The sequence below is a fragment of the Rattus norvegicus genome, chromosome 6 (assembly GCF_021556685.1).
Source record: "Rattus norvegicus strain SHRSP/BbbUtx chromosome 6, alternate assembly SHRSP_T2T, whole genome shotgun sequence".
Classification (NCBI taxonomy): Eukaryota; Metazoa; Chordata; class Mammalia; order Rodentia; family Muridae; genus Rattus; species Rattus norvegicus.
In genome coordinates this window covers 6456434-6475769 of record NC_141539.1, presented here as the reverse complement: position 1 = coordinate 6475769, position 19336 = coordinate 6456434, and the positions used below count along the sequence as shown (strand labels likewise).

The 19336-nt window shown below is 36.4% G+C and overlaps 1 protein-coding gene and 1 pseudogene across 2 annotated transcripts in view; one reads left to right on the top strand and one right to left on the bottom strand.

The window, feature by feature from the left end:
- The window catches only part of Cwf19l2 (CWF19 like cell cycle control factor 2), a 66473-nt gene that overhangs the window by 38685 nt on the left and 8452 nt on the right, over positions 1–19336 (top strand). The window contains 6 exon segments of one of the 2 annotated variants that reach the window (NM_001135003.1): positions 1515–1631; positions 3374–3511; positions 12051–12263; positions 15076–15192; positions 17318–17473; positions 18440–18520. In NM_001135003.1, coding sequence (NP_001128475.1) covers positions 1515–1631; positions 3374–3511; positions 12051–12263; positions 15076–15192; positions 17318–17473; positions 18440–18520 — 822 coding nt within the window. 2 annotated transcript variants of the gene reach the window in all.
- Tmem126a-ps4 (transmembrane protein 126A, pseudogene 4) lies at positions 7218–7785 on the bottom strand (annotated as a pseudogene).

Here is a 19336-nt window from a genome sequence, read left to right as displayed (position 1 = left end):
TTGAATGAAATCCCCACCAAAATTCCGACTCAATTCTTCATAGAATTAGAAAGAGCAATTTGCAAATATATTTGGAAAAATCAAAACACCCATTATAATGAAAACTATTCTCAACAATAAAAGAACTTTTGGGAGAATCACCATTCCTGATTTCAAGTTATATCACAGAGCAATCATGATAAAAACCGCAAGGTATTGGTACAGAGACAGGCAGGTAGATCAATGGAATAGAATTGAAGACCCAGAAATGAACCTATAGTCACTTGATCTTTTGACAAAGAAGATAAGGCAGCATTTTCAGCAAATAGTGCTGCTTCAACTGGATTTCAGTATGTAGAAGAATGGATACTGACCTTTTTTTACCTCTTGTACAAAGCTGAAGTCCAAGTGAATCAGAGACCTCTATCTAAAACTTGAAACACTGAAATTAAAAGAAGAGAAAGTGAGGAAGTGCCTCGAACAAAAAGGAAGGGGGGAAAATTTCCTGAACAAAACACCAATGGCTTATGCTCCAAGATCAAGAATCGATAAATGGGACCTCATAAAGTTGTAAAGCATCTGTTATGCAAAGGACACTGTCAAGATAATGTCTTTAAAATATGTGAAATATGATAGCTTATTATGAGCCAGACACATGAAAGATAACTTGAAAAGTGTTAAGGCCAGGAAATATTAATATGATTGTAATACCTACTTTGAAAAAAAAAACTGCTTTGACAGTTGGTTGTCTTGTTAAAAGTTGTACGTTTATAAAATACCTATTACATGTGCTATCCACTATATCAGAGATTGGTATTCTCACATAAGTCTAATACACTATTAGTAGTTTGTCATCCTTTTTTCCCCCAGATTAATGTTTTTATTGATTATTTGGGAATCTCACATAATGCTTTCTGATCACACTTTCCAGTCCTTTAAGGTCCACTCTGTTACCCCCTTGTGCCCTCTCTGGAAAATAGAAAAGAAAAAAGAAAATGAAAAAAAGTACACCAGTTCTAATTAATGTTGTCCATATACTCAATTTAAGCATGGTCAAAATCTCAGTGACTAGTGAGTGAAAAGTTTGTTAAAGAAAATTGAGTCTCTTTCCCCATTTCTACCAGTGAATTCAAGTCCACTATGGACAATTTAGTAAGACTGTATCTCAGAATCTTATATTAAATGTAAATATGAGGGTTGGCTATAATTTGCTTAGGATTTATTATATGTGAGGCCTTAGGTTCAACACCCAGTATGCTCAATAAAATAAAGTAGCAGAAGTATTTCAAGGTTGTTTCCATAGTTAAATCATTAAAATACTAAAGTAAACTTTTTGTCTCTTTCCTTCTTGTCTTTTGTTATGGTTAGTTTAGAGTGGGTGATTAAAATCCAGTAGACTTAAAGGTCTTAAATCCTACAGACTCAAAATGACTCATTAGTTCTGTATGAAAACGAGAATCTTTTGTACTTTGTTGTTAAGTGTAGAATTTTACCATTGTTTGTGTTTTTCAAATATTAATTAAACCTTTCCATAGCATGAAGATGAACAAGAAGTAATCCTTACTCGAACAGATGAGTCTGGAAGAGTGTGGCCTGTGAGCAGCCCTAGAGAAACCCTGGATATGAAAGAAGAAAGAAGGAAGAGACAGAGAGTATGTCTAGCATACGCTTTTATTTACTGATTCACATTTTCTTCTCTTTGCTATTGTAATAGATTAGACATTTTTGAAATGAAAGCATTAGAAAATAAGAAATAATGATTTTTATTCTTAGTTGTATCTTTTTACCTTTTACAAAATGCCAAACAATTCAACTGTGTCCCAGTGATTGCACACAGAAGGCTCATCACAATTTTAATTTTGATGTACATTTCTGTGATTTTGTATTCAGTTTATGTTTACCATATTGTACATATAAAATCGTGACCTCTTAGATCTTATCCTTTTAGGATTCGAGGCTTGAAAATAGGCATTTCATATACAGTAATGTCTTAATTATGTAGATGCCTTGAACTTTTAAGCACCTCATTTTCTTTTCTGTCTTTCAGCTCTGGCAATTAGTTTTTAGCACTACCCAGAACATTTGGAAAGGTGGCGAAAACAATACATTTAATTCATTTCCCTTAAGTTAGGTTTTTGTTTTCATATGAAGGTCGTGTAGATGACAACTGAATACAGAAATGATTACCTGTTGGGAATTTTATGTCAAATATTAATTGTTGAGTGCCTATCCTGCTATATAGACAGTAATTAATTCAATCAATAAATAAAATCAGGTCAATACTGCTGATGTAATGAGGGGACTGGGGAAACTGGAGAGATGTCAAGTAAAATTAAAGATTGAATATATAAAACAACAGATCTGACTAGAAATCCATAAACAGTCAGATGCCATTTTGAGTTGCATACTATTGAGCAATCTAAATAAGTGACTAAAGCTAGAGACACAGTCAGGGATAGAATTTACATTTTAGCGTAGACCAGATGTTCACTATGTTGAGCCAGGGAAATCATAGCAAATGACATTCAGGTTAGTGAAGAAATAAGAGCAGTGTTAGAGTAGACAATGATAACAGATTTGTTGTTAGGAGTAAATATTTTTATCAGTCTGGCTATCAGAAGGACAAGTCAGATTGATGGCCTGGCTAATATTCTTTTTTTTTTTTAAAGATTTATTTATTTAATGTATGTGAGCACACTGTTGCTGTCCTCAGACACACCAGAAGAGGCACCAGATCCCATTACAGATGGTTGTGAGCCACCATGTGGTTGCTGGGAATTGAACTCAGGACCTCTAGGAAGAGCAGTCAGTGTTCTTAACCGCTGAGCCATCTCTCCAGCCCCCTGGCTAATATTCTTATTGGAGACTGAAAAGTCTAAATGAAGGAACTGGTAGGGTCAACATCTTGCTCTACAGTGATGCTTTCTCATTTTATTTCCATACAATAAAGCGCAGAGACAGAACCGGGGCTGCCATGTCTTAATAGGATACTAATCTTATTCTTGGTGCTTCCACCTTATGACTTGATTACCTCTCCAAAGTCGACTCCTGTCCCATGAGGGAGGGATGCAAACCTTCACCTCTTTTTTTTTTTTTTTTATGCTTATCTCCTGCTTGAATACTGGCAGTCTTCCTTCCACAGTGGGAAGGAGTTTTAACTATTAAGAAAAGCAGAAGAGAGAAGGGAAAGGACAGTTATAATCTTTCATGAAACTCAGCAGTCACCTAATGTGATACTTCTGGGAAGGAAGACAGGAAAGGACAAGAAGTACTAAGTGTACTTCTTTATACTTAAAGGAACCTTCTTTCACATTAATTTTGTATTTTTATTATCAGATTTATGAATAATCTATTCAAAGCATCTAGAGAAACCTCATTATGTTCACTTTGCTAGGCTTCAACCCATGAGGATAAAGAAAGGATCCGATACTTTCCTGATGATGATCATTTGAGTCTCAATGATTTAGTCAGGAATGAGAAAATGGGAACAGATATTGATCAAAACAGACTTTTCATGAAAATGGCATCTAAGGTAAGAGAGTCCCAACGAACCTTTGCATTTTGAGAAACTGTCATCTGTCTTGACAGTGATGTAGATGTTGAAGAGATCTGATAGTCTCTAATCTTAGTTTATTTCCTTTTTTTTTTTTTTTTTAACTTGAGTATTTCTTATATACATTTCGAGTGTTATTCCCTTTCCCGGTTTCCGGGCAAACATCCCCCTCCCCCCTCCCCTTCCTTATGGGTGTTCCCCTCCCAACCCTCCCCCCATTGCCGCCCTCCCCCCATAGACTAGTTCACTGGGGGTTCAGTCTTAGCAGGACCCAGGGCTTCCCCTTCCACTGGTGCTCTTACTAGGATATGGATTGCTACCTATGGGGTCAGAGTCCAGGGTCAGTCCATGTATAGTCTTTAGGTAGTGGCTTAGTCCCTGGAAGCTCTGGTTGCTTGGCATTGTTGTACTTTTGGGGTCTCGAGCCCCTTCAAGCTCTTCCAGTTCTTTCTCTGATTCCTTCAATAGGGGACCTATTCTCAGTTCAGTGGTTTGCTGCTGGCATTCGCCTCTGTATTTGCTGTATTCTGGCTGTGTCTCTCAGGAGCGATCTACATCCGGCTCCTGTCGGTCTGCACTTCTTTGCTTCATCCATCTTGTCTAATTGGGTGGCTGTATATGTATGGGCCACATGTGGGGCAGGCTCTGAATGGGTGTTCCTTCAGTCTCTGTTTTAATCTTTGCCTCTCCCTTCCCTGCCAAGGGTATTCTTTTTCCTCATTTAAAGAAGGAGTGAAGCATTCACATTTTGATCATCCGTCTTGAGTTTCGTTTGTTCTAGGGATCTAGGGTAATTCAAGCATTTGGGCTAATAGCCACTTATCAATGAGTGCATACCATGTATGTCTTTCTGTGATTGGGTTAGTTCACTCAGGATGATATTTTCCAGTTCCAACCATTTGCCTACGAATTTCATAAACTCGTTGTTTTTGATAGCTGAGTAGTATTCCATTGTGTAGATGTACCACATTTTCTGTATCCATTCCTCTGTTGAAGGGCATCTGGGTTCTTTCCATTTTCTGGCTATTATAAATAAGGCTGCGATGAACATAGTGGAGCACGTGTCTCTTTTATATGTTGAGGCATCCTTTGGGTATATGCCCAAGAGAGGTATAGCTGGATCCTCAGGCAGTTCAATGTCCAATTTTCTGAGGAACCTCCAGACTGATTTCCAGAATGGTTTTACCAGTCTGCAATCCCACCAACAATGGAGGAGTGTTCCTCTTTCTCCACATCCTCGCCAGCATCTGCTGTCACCTGAGTTTTTGATCTTAGCCAATCGCACTGGTGTGAGGTGAAATCTCAGGGTTGTTTTGATTTGCATTTCCCTTATGACTAAAGATGTTGAACATTTCTTTAGGTGTTTCTCAGCCATTCGGCATTCCTCAGCTGTGAATTCTTTGTTTAGCTCTGAACCCCATTTTTTAATAGGGTTATTTGTTTCCCTGCGGTCTAACTTCTTGAGTTCTTTGTATATTTTGGATATAAGGCCTCTATCTGTTGTAGGGTTGGTAAAGATCTTTTCCCAATCTGTTGGTTGCCGTTTTGTCCTAACCACAGTGTCCTTTGCCTTACAGAAGCTTTGCAGTTTTATGACATCCCATTTGTCAATTCTTGATCTTAGAGCATAAGCCATTGGTGTTTTGTTCAGGAAATTTTTTCCAGTGCCCATGTGTTCCAGATGCTTCCCTAGTTTTTCTTCTATTAGTTTGAGTGTGTCTGGTTTGATGTGGAGGTCCTTGATGCACTTCGACTTAAGCTTTGTACAGGGTGATAAGCATGGATCGATCTGCATTCTTCTACATGTTGCCCTCCAGTTGAACCAGCACCATTTGCTGAAAATGCTATCTTTTTTCCATTGGATGGTTTTGGCTCCTTTGTCAAAAATCAGGTGACCATAGGTGTGTGGGTTCATTTCTGGGTCTTCAATTCTATTCCATTGGTCTATCTGTCTGTCTCTGTACCAATACCATGCAGTTTTTATCACTATTGCTCTGTAATACTGCTTGAGTTCAGGGATAGTGATTCCCCCTGAAGTCCTTTTATTGTTGAGGATAGCTTTAGCTATCCTGGGTTTTTTGTTATTCCAGATGAATTTGCAAATTGTTCTGTTTAACTCTTTGAAGAATTGGATTGGTATTTTGATGGGGATTGCATTGAATCTGTAGATTGCTTTTGGTAAAATGGCCATTTTTACTATATTAATCCTGCCAATCCATGAGCATGGGAGATCTTTCCATCTTCTGAGGTCTTCTTCAATTTCTTTCCTCAGTGTCTTGAAGTTCTTATTGTACAGATCTTTTACTTGCTTGGTTAAAGTCACACCGAGGTACTTTATATTATTTGGGTCTATTATGAAGGGTGTCGTTTCCCTAATTTCTTTCTCGGCTTGTTTCTCTTTTGTATAGAGGAAGGCAACTGATTTATTTGAGTTAATTTTATACCCAGCCACTTTGCTGAAGTTGTTTATCAGCTTTAGTAGTTCTCTGGTGGAACTTTTGGGATCACTTAAATATACTATCATATCATCTGCAAATAGTGATATTTTGACCTCTTCTTTTCCGATCTGTATCCCTTTGATCTCCTTTTGTTGTCTGATTGCTCTGGCTAGAACTTCAAGAACTATATTGAATAAGTAGGGAGAGAGTGGGCAGCCTTGTCTAGTCCCTGATTTTAGTGGGATTGCTTCAAGTTTCTCTCCATTTAGTTTAATGTTAGCAACTGGTTTGCTGTATATGGCTTTTACTATGTTTAGGTATGGGCCTTGAATTCCTATTCTTTCCAGGACTTTTATCATGAAGGGGTGCTGAATTTTGTCAAATGCTTTCTCAGCATCTAATGAAATGATCATGTGGTTCTGTTCTTTCAGTTTGTTTATATAATGGATCACGTTGATGGTTTTCCGTATATTAAACCATCCCTGCATGCCTGGGATGAAGCCTACTTGATCATGGTGGATGATTGTTTTGATGTGCTCTTGAATTCGGTTTGCCAGAATTTTATTGAGTATTTTTGCGTCGATATTCATAAGGGAAATTGGTCTGAAGTTCTCTTTCTTTGTTGTGTCTTTGTGTGGTTTAGGTATAAGAGTAATTGTAGCTTCGTAGAAGGAATTCGGTAGGGCTCCATCTGTTTCAATTTTGTGGAATAGTTTGGATAATATTGGTATGAGGTCTTCTATGAAGGTTTGATAGAATTCTGCACTAAACCCATCTGGACCTGGGCTCTTTTTGGTTGGGAGACCTTTAATGACTGCTTCTATTTCCTTAGGAGTTATGGGGTTGTTTAACTGGTTTATCTGTTCCTGATTTAACTTTGATACCTGGTATCTGTCTAGGAAATTGTCCATTTCCTGAAGATTTTCAAATTTTGTTGAATATAGGTTTTTATAGTAAGATCTGATGATTTTTTGAATTTCCTCTGAATCTGTAGTTATGTCTCCCTTTTCATTTCTGATTTTGTTAATTTGGACGCACTCTCTGTGTCCTCTCGTTAGTCTGGCTAAGGGTTTATCTATCTTGTTGATTTTCTCAAAGAACCAACTTTTGGTCCTGTTGATTCTTTCTATGGTCCTTTTTGTTTCTACTTGGTTGATTTCAGCTCTGAGTTTGATTAGTTTATTTCCTTAAATTGAACTTTTTTTTATTTTCAACATTTTATTTTTGTTGTACATATTTTCTTCAAATCAATGAATTTCTAAGTCAGGTTCAGGTAACTGAAGGGCCTTTATGAGGAGTTTATATTGTCTAGACCCAAGATATGCAGCAAAAGCAGTCTGAAGTAAAGTAGGAAATAACATTTTTCTAAAGACAAGCTTAGAAATAGTAATCCAGTAATTGAAGGTGTTTACCCTCTGTGGTAGAGGACTTGAATCATACCTGGCATCAAGTCCCCCATTCACGGGTATAGCCAAAAGAATGGGGTACAGACTACCTACACAAAACCAACTAGTGCACCCCATGTTGTTGTCCAGGTTTCACAGTTCAAATTACAAAACTATGGTAGCACAGGTTTGCTGTCAAAAATGGGATCACAGCCATTGGCAAGCTAGAAGCTACTCAAGCTTGTGTCACGTTCAAAATTTGCCGAAATAGACTGTTTGCTATTAGGCCCCCAAAAGCAGCATTAGGTCTAGTATATGCTGATCCATATTCAAGCAGATTCCTGTCTGGTTTTGGAAGTTCTTTAATTTTTCTGGATACGATGTTAAATGTTAAATCATCTTTGTTAGTACTTGGTTTGTGACTTTTCATCTTGGACCACTCAGCAGAATGACGCAGCTTATGGCCACCTCCCCAGCAGCCTGTGCTTGCCCAGGTCCTCCTGCGTCCGAATCTACCACAACCTTTGCTAGGGTTGCTTGGGCTTCGTCCTTGGCTCACCCGTGACTCTGAACTTTTTTTACATGGTAAATTATTACATGAAAAATATTAGAACAAATATTGTGTGGTTTTTTTTTCAGTATTTTAAGTGAAAACAATTCTTTCATACAGTATATTCTGATAATAGTTATTCTTCTCCCTCATTTTCTCCCAAAATTTCCCCACCTAGCCATCCATCCAATTCCATGTTCTCTTTCTTTCTCTCTAGAAAACATACAAATTAAAAAACAAACAGGTTTACAAAAAAAAAAAAAAAAACAACAGAAAAGAAGTAAAAGAAACACACATAAAAGTACTAAATTAGAATCCACAATATACAAGCAAATGGCCAGTAATGCGAAATAATGCATTCATGAGCAATCTAAACAAATTGTGCCTAAGTAAAATATTGAGATTTTTTTAAAAAAGTCTCCAAAAATACCATTGAGGTTTTTTTTATCGTGGCCATCTCCATGGAGCCTCCTTTAAGTGTGATTTGTATACTCATTGAGACTCTATTGGGGAAAACTAACTTTTCGGAGGTAGCAGTTAACACTTGAAGATAGCTTCTGGATTAAGGTTGGGGATTTATGACCACTTCACTTATCCATGCTGGAATCCCACATGCTTTGGATCTGTTAGACATGTTAAAACTGGCTGAGTGTGAATTTGTATGTTTGTCAAGCCTGTTGTGTTTGTAAGATACTAGGTGTCTTCTGTCCCCACTGGTTCTTACTGTCTCTTCTCACACTGTCTTCTTCATAGCTTCTGGAGTGTTGAGGACAGGAATTTGGTGAAGACACCCATTTAGGACTGAATGATCTAAGGTCTCTTGTACTGTCCATTTGTGGGTTCCTCTGTTCGTTCCCATCTTTGATGATGGCTGGGAAGACACTGATCTTTCTTCCTGTAGTATCCCAAATGGCTGAGAATGTGGGTGTGCACATCATACTTGCCTTGGTGCCAGAATTTAATGATTGGAAATGTATTAGTTGTTAAGTTGTCAGCCTAACCAGTTATTGTTATTATATTTATTTATGAGAAGGCTCCCTAGAATATACAGTGTTTCTATTTGTCTCCTCCCCCGAGTTTTTTGAGCTTTTTCTTAATGTGATTTGTGCATTTCCTAATAATTTTAAGCAGAAACGAGCCAGTTCTGATAGGATTTATTAAAACTACACACCAGGCAATTTTTTGTGCAACTAAATAAAACATTCAACCTGGACTTTTTCTTCACATATTGGTCGATTTATGTTATATACTTGAATCTGTAGTAGTGTTCTGTTATCATTTTGGCTTAAGTGTTTCTTGATTCTTGTCCCTTGATGGAGATAATTACTTTTTGTTGGACTTGCTAATAAAGATGGAAACACTGCCAACCCTTTTTCTTGTAATCAGTTTTTACTTACAGGTGTATTTGGATGAACATTAAAAGTAGGCAACTTCTCATAAAAAGACAAAGGTGTTCCTTAAGTAGGCAAAGCAATGGCTCCAGTTGCACAAGAACTAATAGAGACAGGTTGCTATGAAATGGGTGATTTGACATGGTGGCTTTCAGTACATTCTGCTTAATAAGTAGCTTCAGCATACTGATAACTTGTTTTGTACTTTTAACAATTAAAATTAGATCCGGTAAAAATTTGATATAATAATAAATGTATATAAAAGTAAAAAATGTTGGGATATATTATAACCATTTCTATAAACATTACTCATAATCTTATACTATTCAAATTTTGTGAACTAAATAGCTAAATTACTATATTCTTTAAAATATTGTTATCCTAATATTATTATTGTACTACTACTACTGGTGGTGCTATGTATTTTCATGAAGAGACTGCAAAGGACAGGATTTACCAAACTTTTCTATAAAGGACCAGATGGAAAACATCTTTTGACTTTCTGTTTTATATTCAACTTTTTGTTATGCCACAGAGGCAACCATATGCTGCATATGAATAAATGTGTGGCTAAATTTCAGTAATTTGGGAGAAGGGGTGGTAGAGAAGACATGGCTGGGCCTATGTGGCATGTGAGCCATAGTTTATTACCCCATATGGATACTAGCTATTTAAATTATGGGCTTTTTTACTAAGTTTCCTGAAAAAGAGTTCTTTTAGAGACAAGGCCTCAAAATGTAGCCCTTGCTGGTTTGAAACGCACTATTTTGACCATGATGACCTTGAATTCAAATAGATCCACTAGTTTCTGCCTTCAGTGTGCCAGAATTAAATCATGACCATTCTTTATCTTTCATAATCTTTGATTAGAAATATCCTTTTAGATGAACAAAATGCAGATGCTCCCACTCCTTCTAAAGGGGGGAAAATATCCATAGGAGGGAATATGGAAGCAAAGTTTAGAGCAGCGACTGAAGGAATGGCCATTCAGAGCCTGCCCCACATGTGATGCAGATGTGTGTATGTGTGTGTGTGTGTATGTGTGTGTGTGTGTATATATATCTCCACCAAAACTAAATAAGATGGATGAAGCTAAAAAACACATGCTGAAAGGGACCTGATATAGATTTCTCCTGAGGAGACACATCCAGAGCATGTCTAACACAGAGGTCAGTGCTAGCAGCAAACCACTGAACTGAGAACAGGACCCCCTTGGGGGAATTAGAGGAAGGATTGAAAGAGCTGATGGAGCTTGCAACCCCATAAGAACAACAATGCCAACCAACCAGAGCTTCCAGGGACTAAACCACTACTCAAAGACTTTACATGGACTGACCCAGGGCTCCAGCTGCATATGTAGCAGGGAATAGCCTTGTTGGGGGCACCAGTGGAAGGGGAAGCCCTTGGTCCTGCCAAGTTGGACCCCGACTGCAGGAGAATATGGGGGGGCGGCAAGGGGGATGGATGGGGGAATACCTGTATGGGGGAGGGGACGGAGGAGGGGCTTATGGACAGGAAACCCGGAAAGGGAATAACATTTGAAATGTAAGTAAAAAAAATGTATCTAATAAAAAATAATAATGAAAGAGAAATCAATAGAATACAGAAGTAAAACCATAGAACCACAAGAAACAGTATCTAACAAACTATGGCAAGCAAAAGAGAAAAAGTCGGATGAAAAATATCACACTGTGAAAAAGAAAACTGTGGAAAAATAGATTGTAAATAAACTACCATCTATGGATCTTTAAAAAAAAGAAACAAAAAAGGAAGAAATATCTGTTTATTTAAGTAGAGCTACTCTGTCTTTAAATTGTTTTAAAAGTCTGCTAAGATACAAGTATCTTATATTTGCTTTGTGTTTGATGATTTTTTTAAGTATCTGAGGGTAGAAGATTGAAGAGAAGACAATGTAGTAAAAAAGGAGAAACAAGCTCATGAACACTGAACATAATGTAGTCTTCATTTCTGATGGTAATACTCTGGAGGGGCATGCGTAATTGAGGAAATTTCTCCCTGAGAGTGACAACTAAAGCTGCTGCCGAAGAATGATAAGAATAGCAGCATGTAAAGAATGGGTCAGAGATTGTGTGGGTACTGGTAGGCGAGTGCCTGAGAACGTTAGCACTTGCTTTGTAGAACATAGAGAATGTATAGGTGTGGCCAGACATGCTCAAGTCATTGATGCTAGATTAAGAGAGTGGCCACTTTTGATTATGAGTCTTTCCTGTATACCAACTATTTGCTTCTATCATTTTCTTTCTAGGGTATAGCAGAGTTTGTATTTGGCCTTGGACACAATATAGAGAGACAGATTTTTATCAGGGTCATAAAATTTGTATTTATCCATAAGTTGGAAAGTGTCAGAGTTGTAGAGATCAAATGGAACAGTATTTACTTTTTTTAATATATTGTATGTGCTGTGTTTTCAAATAGCTTAACCTCTGCATTTTGGTTTCCTTTCAGCTTAAACGAACATAATAATTTCCATATTATAGTACTAGAAAAATAATTAAATGTCACAAATTTATGCTTATTAAAGATTCAGGGACTTTTGCTGTTGATGAAGTTGAGGGTGGCCTCAGTAATGATAGATGGATTGATTTTTTTTTTTTTTAGCTCAAGATTAATTTTAACCATTTAAAAATTGTAGGTTGTATCATAGTACTTATAGATAGACTCTAGGATATCATTATTCTATAAAGTATTAACTATCACCTTTTATCTCCTACTATTATTATTTTGATTTTTCAGTTTATGGGAAAATCACATGGAGACTATTGTACTCTGGATGACATGTTTGTCTCTAAAGCAGCTGAGAAAGAACATCCTGGTAAGAAAGAAGAGAGCCAGAGGAGAAGAGCAATTGCTGAGCACCAGGTGCTTGCTGCACAAATGGCAAAGTGTCTGTACTGTCTTGACAGCTCTCAGTTCCCCAAGCATCTTATTGTTGCAATCGGTGTGAAGGTAAGAAATAAAATGCAGACAAGGTAAATGTCAGTTAGTACAAGCAAGATATATTCTTTCTTCTGATTTTTAAACAAATTTTAAAGATTTTTACTTATTCTAATTTTCAAATATTTTTTTCTCTAAGTGACCGTGGTTCTTAGGGATTTTAGTATACCAAGTATCAGTGTTTCAATGTTTCAGCCCACGTTGTGTGTGATATTGTTATGTTAAGACTCAAATTCTGGCTCTGCTGTTGTCAGACTTTATGACCTAATGATAGAATTGATTTCAGCACTAAAATCTCCCCTTAGAACCTTAATACAAACCAGCTTCCATTTCTTTACTTAATTCTTCATAACATGCATTTGATTTCTCATAGACTGTGGCACAGTTTGAACACTTTTGGAAGTTCCTTTGACTTGTTAGTTAGTTGGGTCATTCCCCAAGACTTTCAGCTTCATGAATGCAGAGATAACCTTTGCTAACCATGATATTCTAAGGATCTTATCTTCATAGAATATCAGTCATTTATTTTAATAAATATGTGTTGGTGACTATTTCTCACATTGTGTAAACTAGTTTGTAGATGGGGTAGGTGCCAAATTCTCAATGTCGTGGAAAAGTAAAGAATCAGGACGATTTTAAAATTCATTTAAAGGTTTTTTTAGAGGGCACTACTGAAATTTAAATTTTGGCATCTACCTAGTCAAGTGCTGTAGGCAGTTATACTTCTGAAATTTGTCTTCTATCGAAATATACTAAGCAGATAATCATCATTCCAATTTAGAAGCATATTGTCATAAAATGAGGGATAAAATGATGGAGGGGTCATGTTTTAAAAAGGTTTTCTAGAAGTCTTCTATGAGGTACCAGTGAATAAGAAGACTTGGCATGGAAGAAAAAGAAGAAAGCTAGAGTGGCATCCCTTCCCCGTGGGGTTCCAGCCATATGACTGATGTGATATGAAATAGAGTTTATTTAGGATGTGGGAAGGGGAATTGGGAAGAGAAAGCGAAGAGGCCGGCCAGGGACACATAAAGATATGGGCAGGAAGGAGAGAGAGGGAGAAAGGTGTCAGGGAAAGAAGGTTCAGAGAGTAAGAGGATAAGAGATTGAGGAGGGGAAAACAGCCCCTTTTAGAGTGAGCCTAGCATACCTTGCTGTTGCTAGGTAACTGTGGGGCAGAGCCTAGAAGGAATGCCAGCATTTACATTTCTCAACATTCATATACTTACTTTTTTTTCTTTTTATTTTTCTTTATTTTTTTTTTCAGAGCTGGGGACCGAACCCAGGGCCTTGCGCTTGCTAGGCAAGCGCTCTACCACTGAACTAAATCCCCAACCCCCCATTCATATACTTATAAATGCCTTCTTGTGTATAATAGAAAAATAGCTTCAGGTTATAAGTGATCAAATATATAAATAAACTTTTTAGCCAGATTGGTAAAGATATCTTGGACTTGTTTCCTTTCCCTTAGTTAGGTTAACTCACTTTTGTCCCATAATAAGAGAAATTGCCTGGTTGATAACACATAATTTATATTGTCAATAAAAGAAAATAGCTATCCTTACAAAGGAATAACAGATGCTTTATTCTAGATCCCACTGTGAATGAACACAGCCCAGGAACACCAATTTAACTCATCCAAGTTCCATTTTCCAATGTGGTAACAATTTTCTGTGTGGTTTGCCTTGAAGTTACTGTATTTTGATGCTAGTTCCACTGCCCCAAGGACAGCTGCCTAGTCACGTACTCAGGAATCAGGTACTTCACCAGAAACACCTCCCCAACTGAATTTGTAAAGTACAGGTCAGGGGCAGATACAGGATAGAAGGAGGCCAGTTATTGGAGAGAAGGAAGGATGGGCGGGAGAGAAGTTTGAAGGAAGAGGAGGAGACTAGACCAGAAAGGAAGAGACAGGAGGAGGAGAGGGTGAGAAGCCATGGCAGGTGATGTTAAGATTCTGCTCTGTGTATTTACAGGTTGTTATTAATGTTCTCAAGGGATGGATGGTACCGGGCTTTGTATGTTTAAGTGGGCAATTATATCTTATCAGTTGGATCTAAGATTATTGTGTTGTGTGTTCTTTTATGTGAGTGTTTGAGTGTAGGAAAGTGTGCGGCTGGGTTGTGTTTCCGCCAAGATATCTAGCAGATACCTTGGGGCACTGAGGTGCCAGACCTAGCGAGGTAAAATACAACTTACTTCTTTATTTTTATATTTTACAACAACAATTTTCTAATATTTTTATTGTAACAGAATAAGGAAAAAGGAAAAAAAATCACATCAAGACCCTATATATATATTAGTAAAAAGGCAGGCAAGTTATAGAACAGCTAGGAAACTTCATCATTCTGAGGATTCATAGATTTTGGTTGGTAGAAGTTAGTGTTCTGTTGTATATCCTGAAAGATTTATCTACTGGTCACAGGGGTGTTGCACACAGAGGAGGGCAATACTTGGCTGTTAAGGAGATTAAAGATTACCTCAGGGTAACACGAATCTGGACCTATATTGTTTTTAGTGTTTGTATATATATATAGTTCCCTCAGATAAAAGATCAAATGACATTTGTTCTTATTTTTATTTGTGAAATCTTAGTCTGTGATGTCTTTCAGTGAAAACTGAGATTTGTATTCTGAATTTCTAGTTTTTTAGAAGCCATTTCCATGATGTTTTAAATATAAAAAAGTATCTTTAAGAGTATTAGGATAAAAATAAAATAAGTCTTACAAACCAGACTACCCTGGTAAGTCCTATGATCTCACTACTGTATTCTCATCTGTTACAAGTAACCAAATAAAACATTACCATTGGAATTTGCTCCTAGGTTTATTTATGTTTACCCAATTCCCGGTCTCTTACTGAAGGACACTGCCTGATAGTCCCTCTACAACATCATCAAGCAGCCACTGTATTAGATGAAGATATCTGGGAGGAGATTCAGGTCAGTACTGCAGGGCTCATTTTAAGGCTCCTGAGAAGGATTTGCAAATTATTATGATAAATTCAGACAGATTTGATATCTTTTTTTTTTTTGACAATTTGTAGGTGTCTATACATTGTCATGTTTCCATCTCTAATTGCTTTTATTTTTCTCACATACTTCTTATTTTGAGATCTTTTTTTGACAACTGAACTGACAAAGTAATTATTTTAAAAAGTCAATTGGGTTTCTAATTGATGCTTTGCAACTTGAGATAATCATCCTTACTAAATTGTAGCCAAGAAGAAAGTTTCAGAGAATGAGAAGCTTTGAAGTCAGTTTTACAGGCAGCAGTTACTGTTTGCCCTTTGGCCCTCACTGCTATTGTGATTGTGCTATTATTCCAGCTCTGTTTCTTCTCTGTTCCCTTCAAAGTGTGTCCTGGCTTTGAACTCTCTTATATGAGTCAGTTATACAGTTTGATGGCTGATTCTTTGAGAGATTGAATTATTTCAAGGCCTTACAATGATTAAGAAGGAAAGCGCATTCTTATTTTCTTAAGTGCTCTCAACTGAACTGAGTAAAGGTTATAGAGGACCCAGGTTAGAAAATGTGGAATTTCAAGACCTGAAAAGAGATGACTGTATATGCTAGTTTTGCAGAATGTAGATGAAGATGTCTAGAGAACATATTTGCCTGAATCTTACAAAATGCATTCTATCTCAGTGCTTTGTAAAGTTCTCACTCCCAGCATTTATTAGTCACAACTCTAACAACCGACGAATTATTTTTGATATGAAAAAATGTTTCTTGATACAAAGTAAAAAGGATGGAAATTTGATCTTTAGGATTATTGCAGGACTTTTTTGAGATGCACTTAAATTTTTTTTTGAAAAACTGATTTGACAGAATAAAATATAGTGTGAAAAGCATTTAATTTCAAGAATCTTATCTGTATATTATATATTTCTCTGGGAAATTATGATACATGGAGAACTACTTCAAGGTGGATAAAACATTTATACAATCCATTAGATAGTGAGCACATGAATGTGACGTTTCAGATAAGATGAGAAATGCAGATCACTAATTGTATCCAAAGATATAATATTTTCTATAACAGACTTCTTTGTTGTCTGCAGACTTCAGGAAGCCAGAGATATTGTGAAAAGCTGAGGGAGGGGGGAAAAACCAAATTATTGTATGCAAATAGTGGCATTAAAGTTCTTATTGTGAAAGGAAGATCACTAGATATTACACATGATTAAAGAGTGGAGTGCTGAGATAGCTACACAGTGGGTTAAAGAAGCAGTGTTCTGATTTTACTTCCAAATGTATGTGACACTCCCAGTTAATTATACTCTGATGACTACTTCTCTGTTTATACATTGGTTTACTCATATTTTTTTTTTTGGATATTTTCTTTACTTACATTTCAAATGTTATCCCCTTTCCCGATTTCCCATCCGTAATCCCCCCTATTCTATCCCTCCTCCCCCTTCTTCTCTGAGGGTGTTCCCCGACCCATCTACCCACCCTTTCCCACCTCCCTGCCCTGACATTCCCTTACACTGGGGGTTCCAGCCTTGGCAGAACCAAAGACTTCTCCCATTGGTGTCCAACAGGACCATCCTCTGCTGGAGCCATGGGTCTGTCCATGTGTACTCTTTGGGTAGTGGTTTAGTCCCTGGGAGCTCTGGTTGGTTGGTACTGTTGTTCTTATGGGGTTGCAAACACCTTCAGCTCCTTCAATCCTTTCTCTAACTCTTCCAATGGGGACCCTGTTCTCAGTTCAGTGGTTCAAACTGATTTGACTTCACACAAAATATTGTTTGAAAATGCAGGAGCTCTTTTTCAGTTATTTTCTTTCTATGTAGTCTTACTAATAACATTGGATTTAACCTTGGATCTTATAAGTTTGGTAGAAAATGTCCAGATAGTTTGATCAAAATATAATTGAACAACAACTAATTACAAATGAGAAAGATCCAAATTATGTAATATTCTTTTTTTATGTTGTTTGAAGAAAACTTGGCCTTTACTAGAGTTGATCATTTCAAATTATTCCAGAAGTTTTGAGGATAAAAACATTTGCAAATGTAAAGTTCTTGAATATGTGCCTGTTGTCCTTTCCCTCTTCCTCTAGATGTTTCGGAAATCATTAGTAAAAATGTTTGAAGATAAAGAATTGAAATGTATCTTTTTGGAGACAAGTATGGGATTGAAGAAACAGTATCACATGGTTTATGAGTGTATCCCTCTCCCAAAGGAAGTGGGTGATATGGCTCCCATCTATTTTAAGGTAATTATAAGCAGTTTTTCCATACATTCATTTTTTTTCTACATTTGTTTTTGGGGAATATATTAGTAGTAATGTATTTTTTATATATCAATACCAAATTTTATATTAAAAAGTGAGGTAAGGCATAAAATAATTCAAGTGCATTTCTGTATGAGGAATTTTGAACTATTTGTTTAAGGGGGTTTGCTTAGAAGTATATATAAGCTATCAAATAGTGACTTATAGTTTCTTTTTAATTATTTTTAATTAAATTATTGTTTTACTATATAAGCACTATATAAAAGTAAACTCATGCATTTGTAAATAGGGAATAACAGCCTATATGATATATTTAAATTGGATTTAGTTGAATGTTAATTTCACCATAAAATGTGTTTCATTAGTGGTAGCCAAAAGAAAATAAGATTATTTTATAACTACTACCTATCTAGTTAACTTAGAAAATATTAAAGTTCCATTTCTATGTATTTTTATCTTTGTCTTTAAGAGTAGTCTTTAGTTTCAAGAGTAATTTTTCTTTACATGTTTACTTCCTTGTTGAAGGTTCTGAAGAAGTTTTTGGTAGCCACAAATCATATACAGTCGTTTGATGTATAGAAGAATAACAGTAAAATTAAGTGAATTTATTTGAGTAAATTTCTGACATCACAAAATTATTGAAATGTTGTATTCATAGAGCATGCTCTATCTTAAGTTGCTTAGTCTTCTCTAAGTGAAGTGGAAGTGGTTGCTGTAGAGTTAAAAATGAGTAAAAGAATGTTTTCTCTGACTAAAAGTCATGCTTTTCAAAGTTAAGTAGTTCTAGCATTAGCTCTTCTAAGTAAGGCTTTTACCCATTCATAACAATAGTCTATCCTATGCACTCTACCCAACATTCACCTAAGAAACAAAAACAAAAGCCAGTTTCTTTGTATTTGCTACTCTATTGATTTTTTTTTTTTCATTTTTCAAATGGTTGTTTCTTAGAAAGCCATAATGGAATCTGATGAAGAATGGTCTATGAATAAGAAGTTGATTGATTTGTCTTCAAAAGATATTAGAAAGTCTGTGAGTATTAAGTTTTATTAATATATGAAATTACTGTAGTCTTGGAAAGTTTTGAGAACGTCCATCTCTTGGTTTAGAATTAGGCTTTTTGGCTAAGTAAAGGTAAAACAACTAAGGTACACATTGAGAAGAAAGTATTTTTATTCTCTCTGGCTTATAAAATGCTTATTTATTTGTAGGGGCAGTTTATTTGTATTAATAAATCTTTCTTCTGGTCCTCAGACCTTTCCTTTTTAATCCCTAAATCAGATGTGGTGGCTCCTCTTTTCTGCCAGGAGAATATCTTAGGAGAAGGGCATTTTTGTCATTGGTATTATAATGAAACAATTTTGTGTGGGATTTATCTCAAGTGTGGGACACCTCTTCATTTTTCTGTTACCCCCCTCTTTTTCTTCCCCCTCTATTTAAGAAGAAAAGTGAAAAGTGTGTGTGTGTCTGTCTGTCTGTCTGTCCATCCGTCCGTCCGTCCGTGTCCTTACCTTCAACTGTGTTTGTGACAGGGTGTCTTGTAAGCTAACACAAGACTCCAGGGATTTCTTTTTCTTGTCTCTGTATTCAATCTTGAAATAGGAATTCTGAGATTAAGGTTACATCAAGCTGAACTGGGTTCTGGGGATCCTAACTCAGCTCTTTTCACTTGTGTGGCAAGAACCCACGGAGCCATTTCCATTTTTGTTTTTTTCCATAGAAGTTCCCTACTATATACTTAGAACATAATAGTTGGATTAGATTATGTATTTACTACTTCTTTGGAGATTTGCTGAGGATATATAGTTTTGACTTACAGCTCTACTTTTGATGCAATATAATAAATAC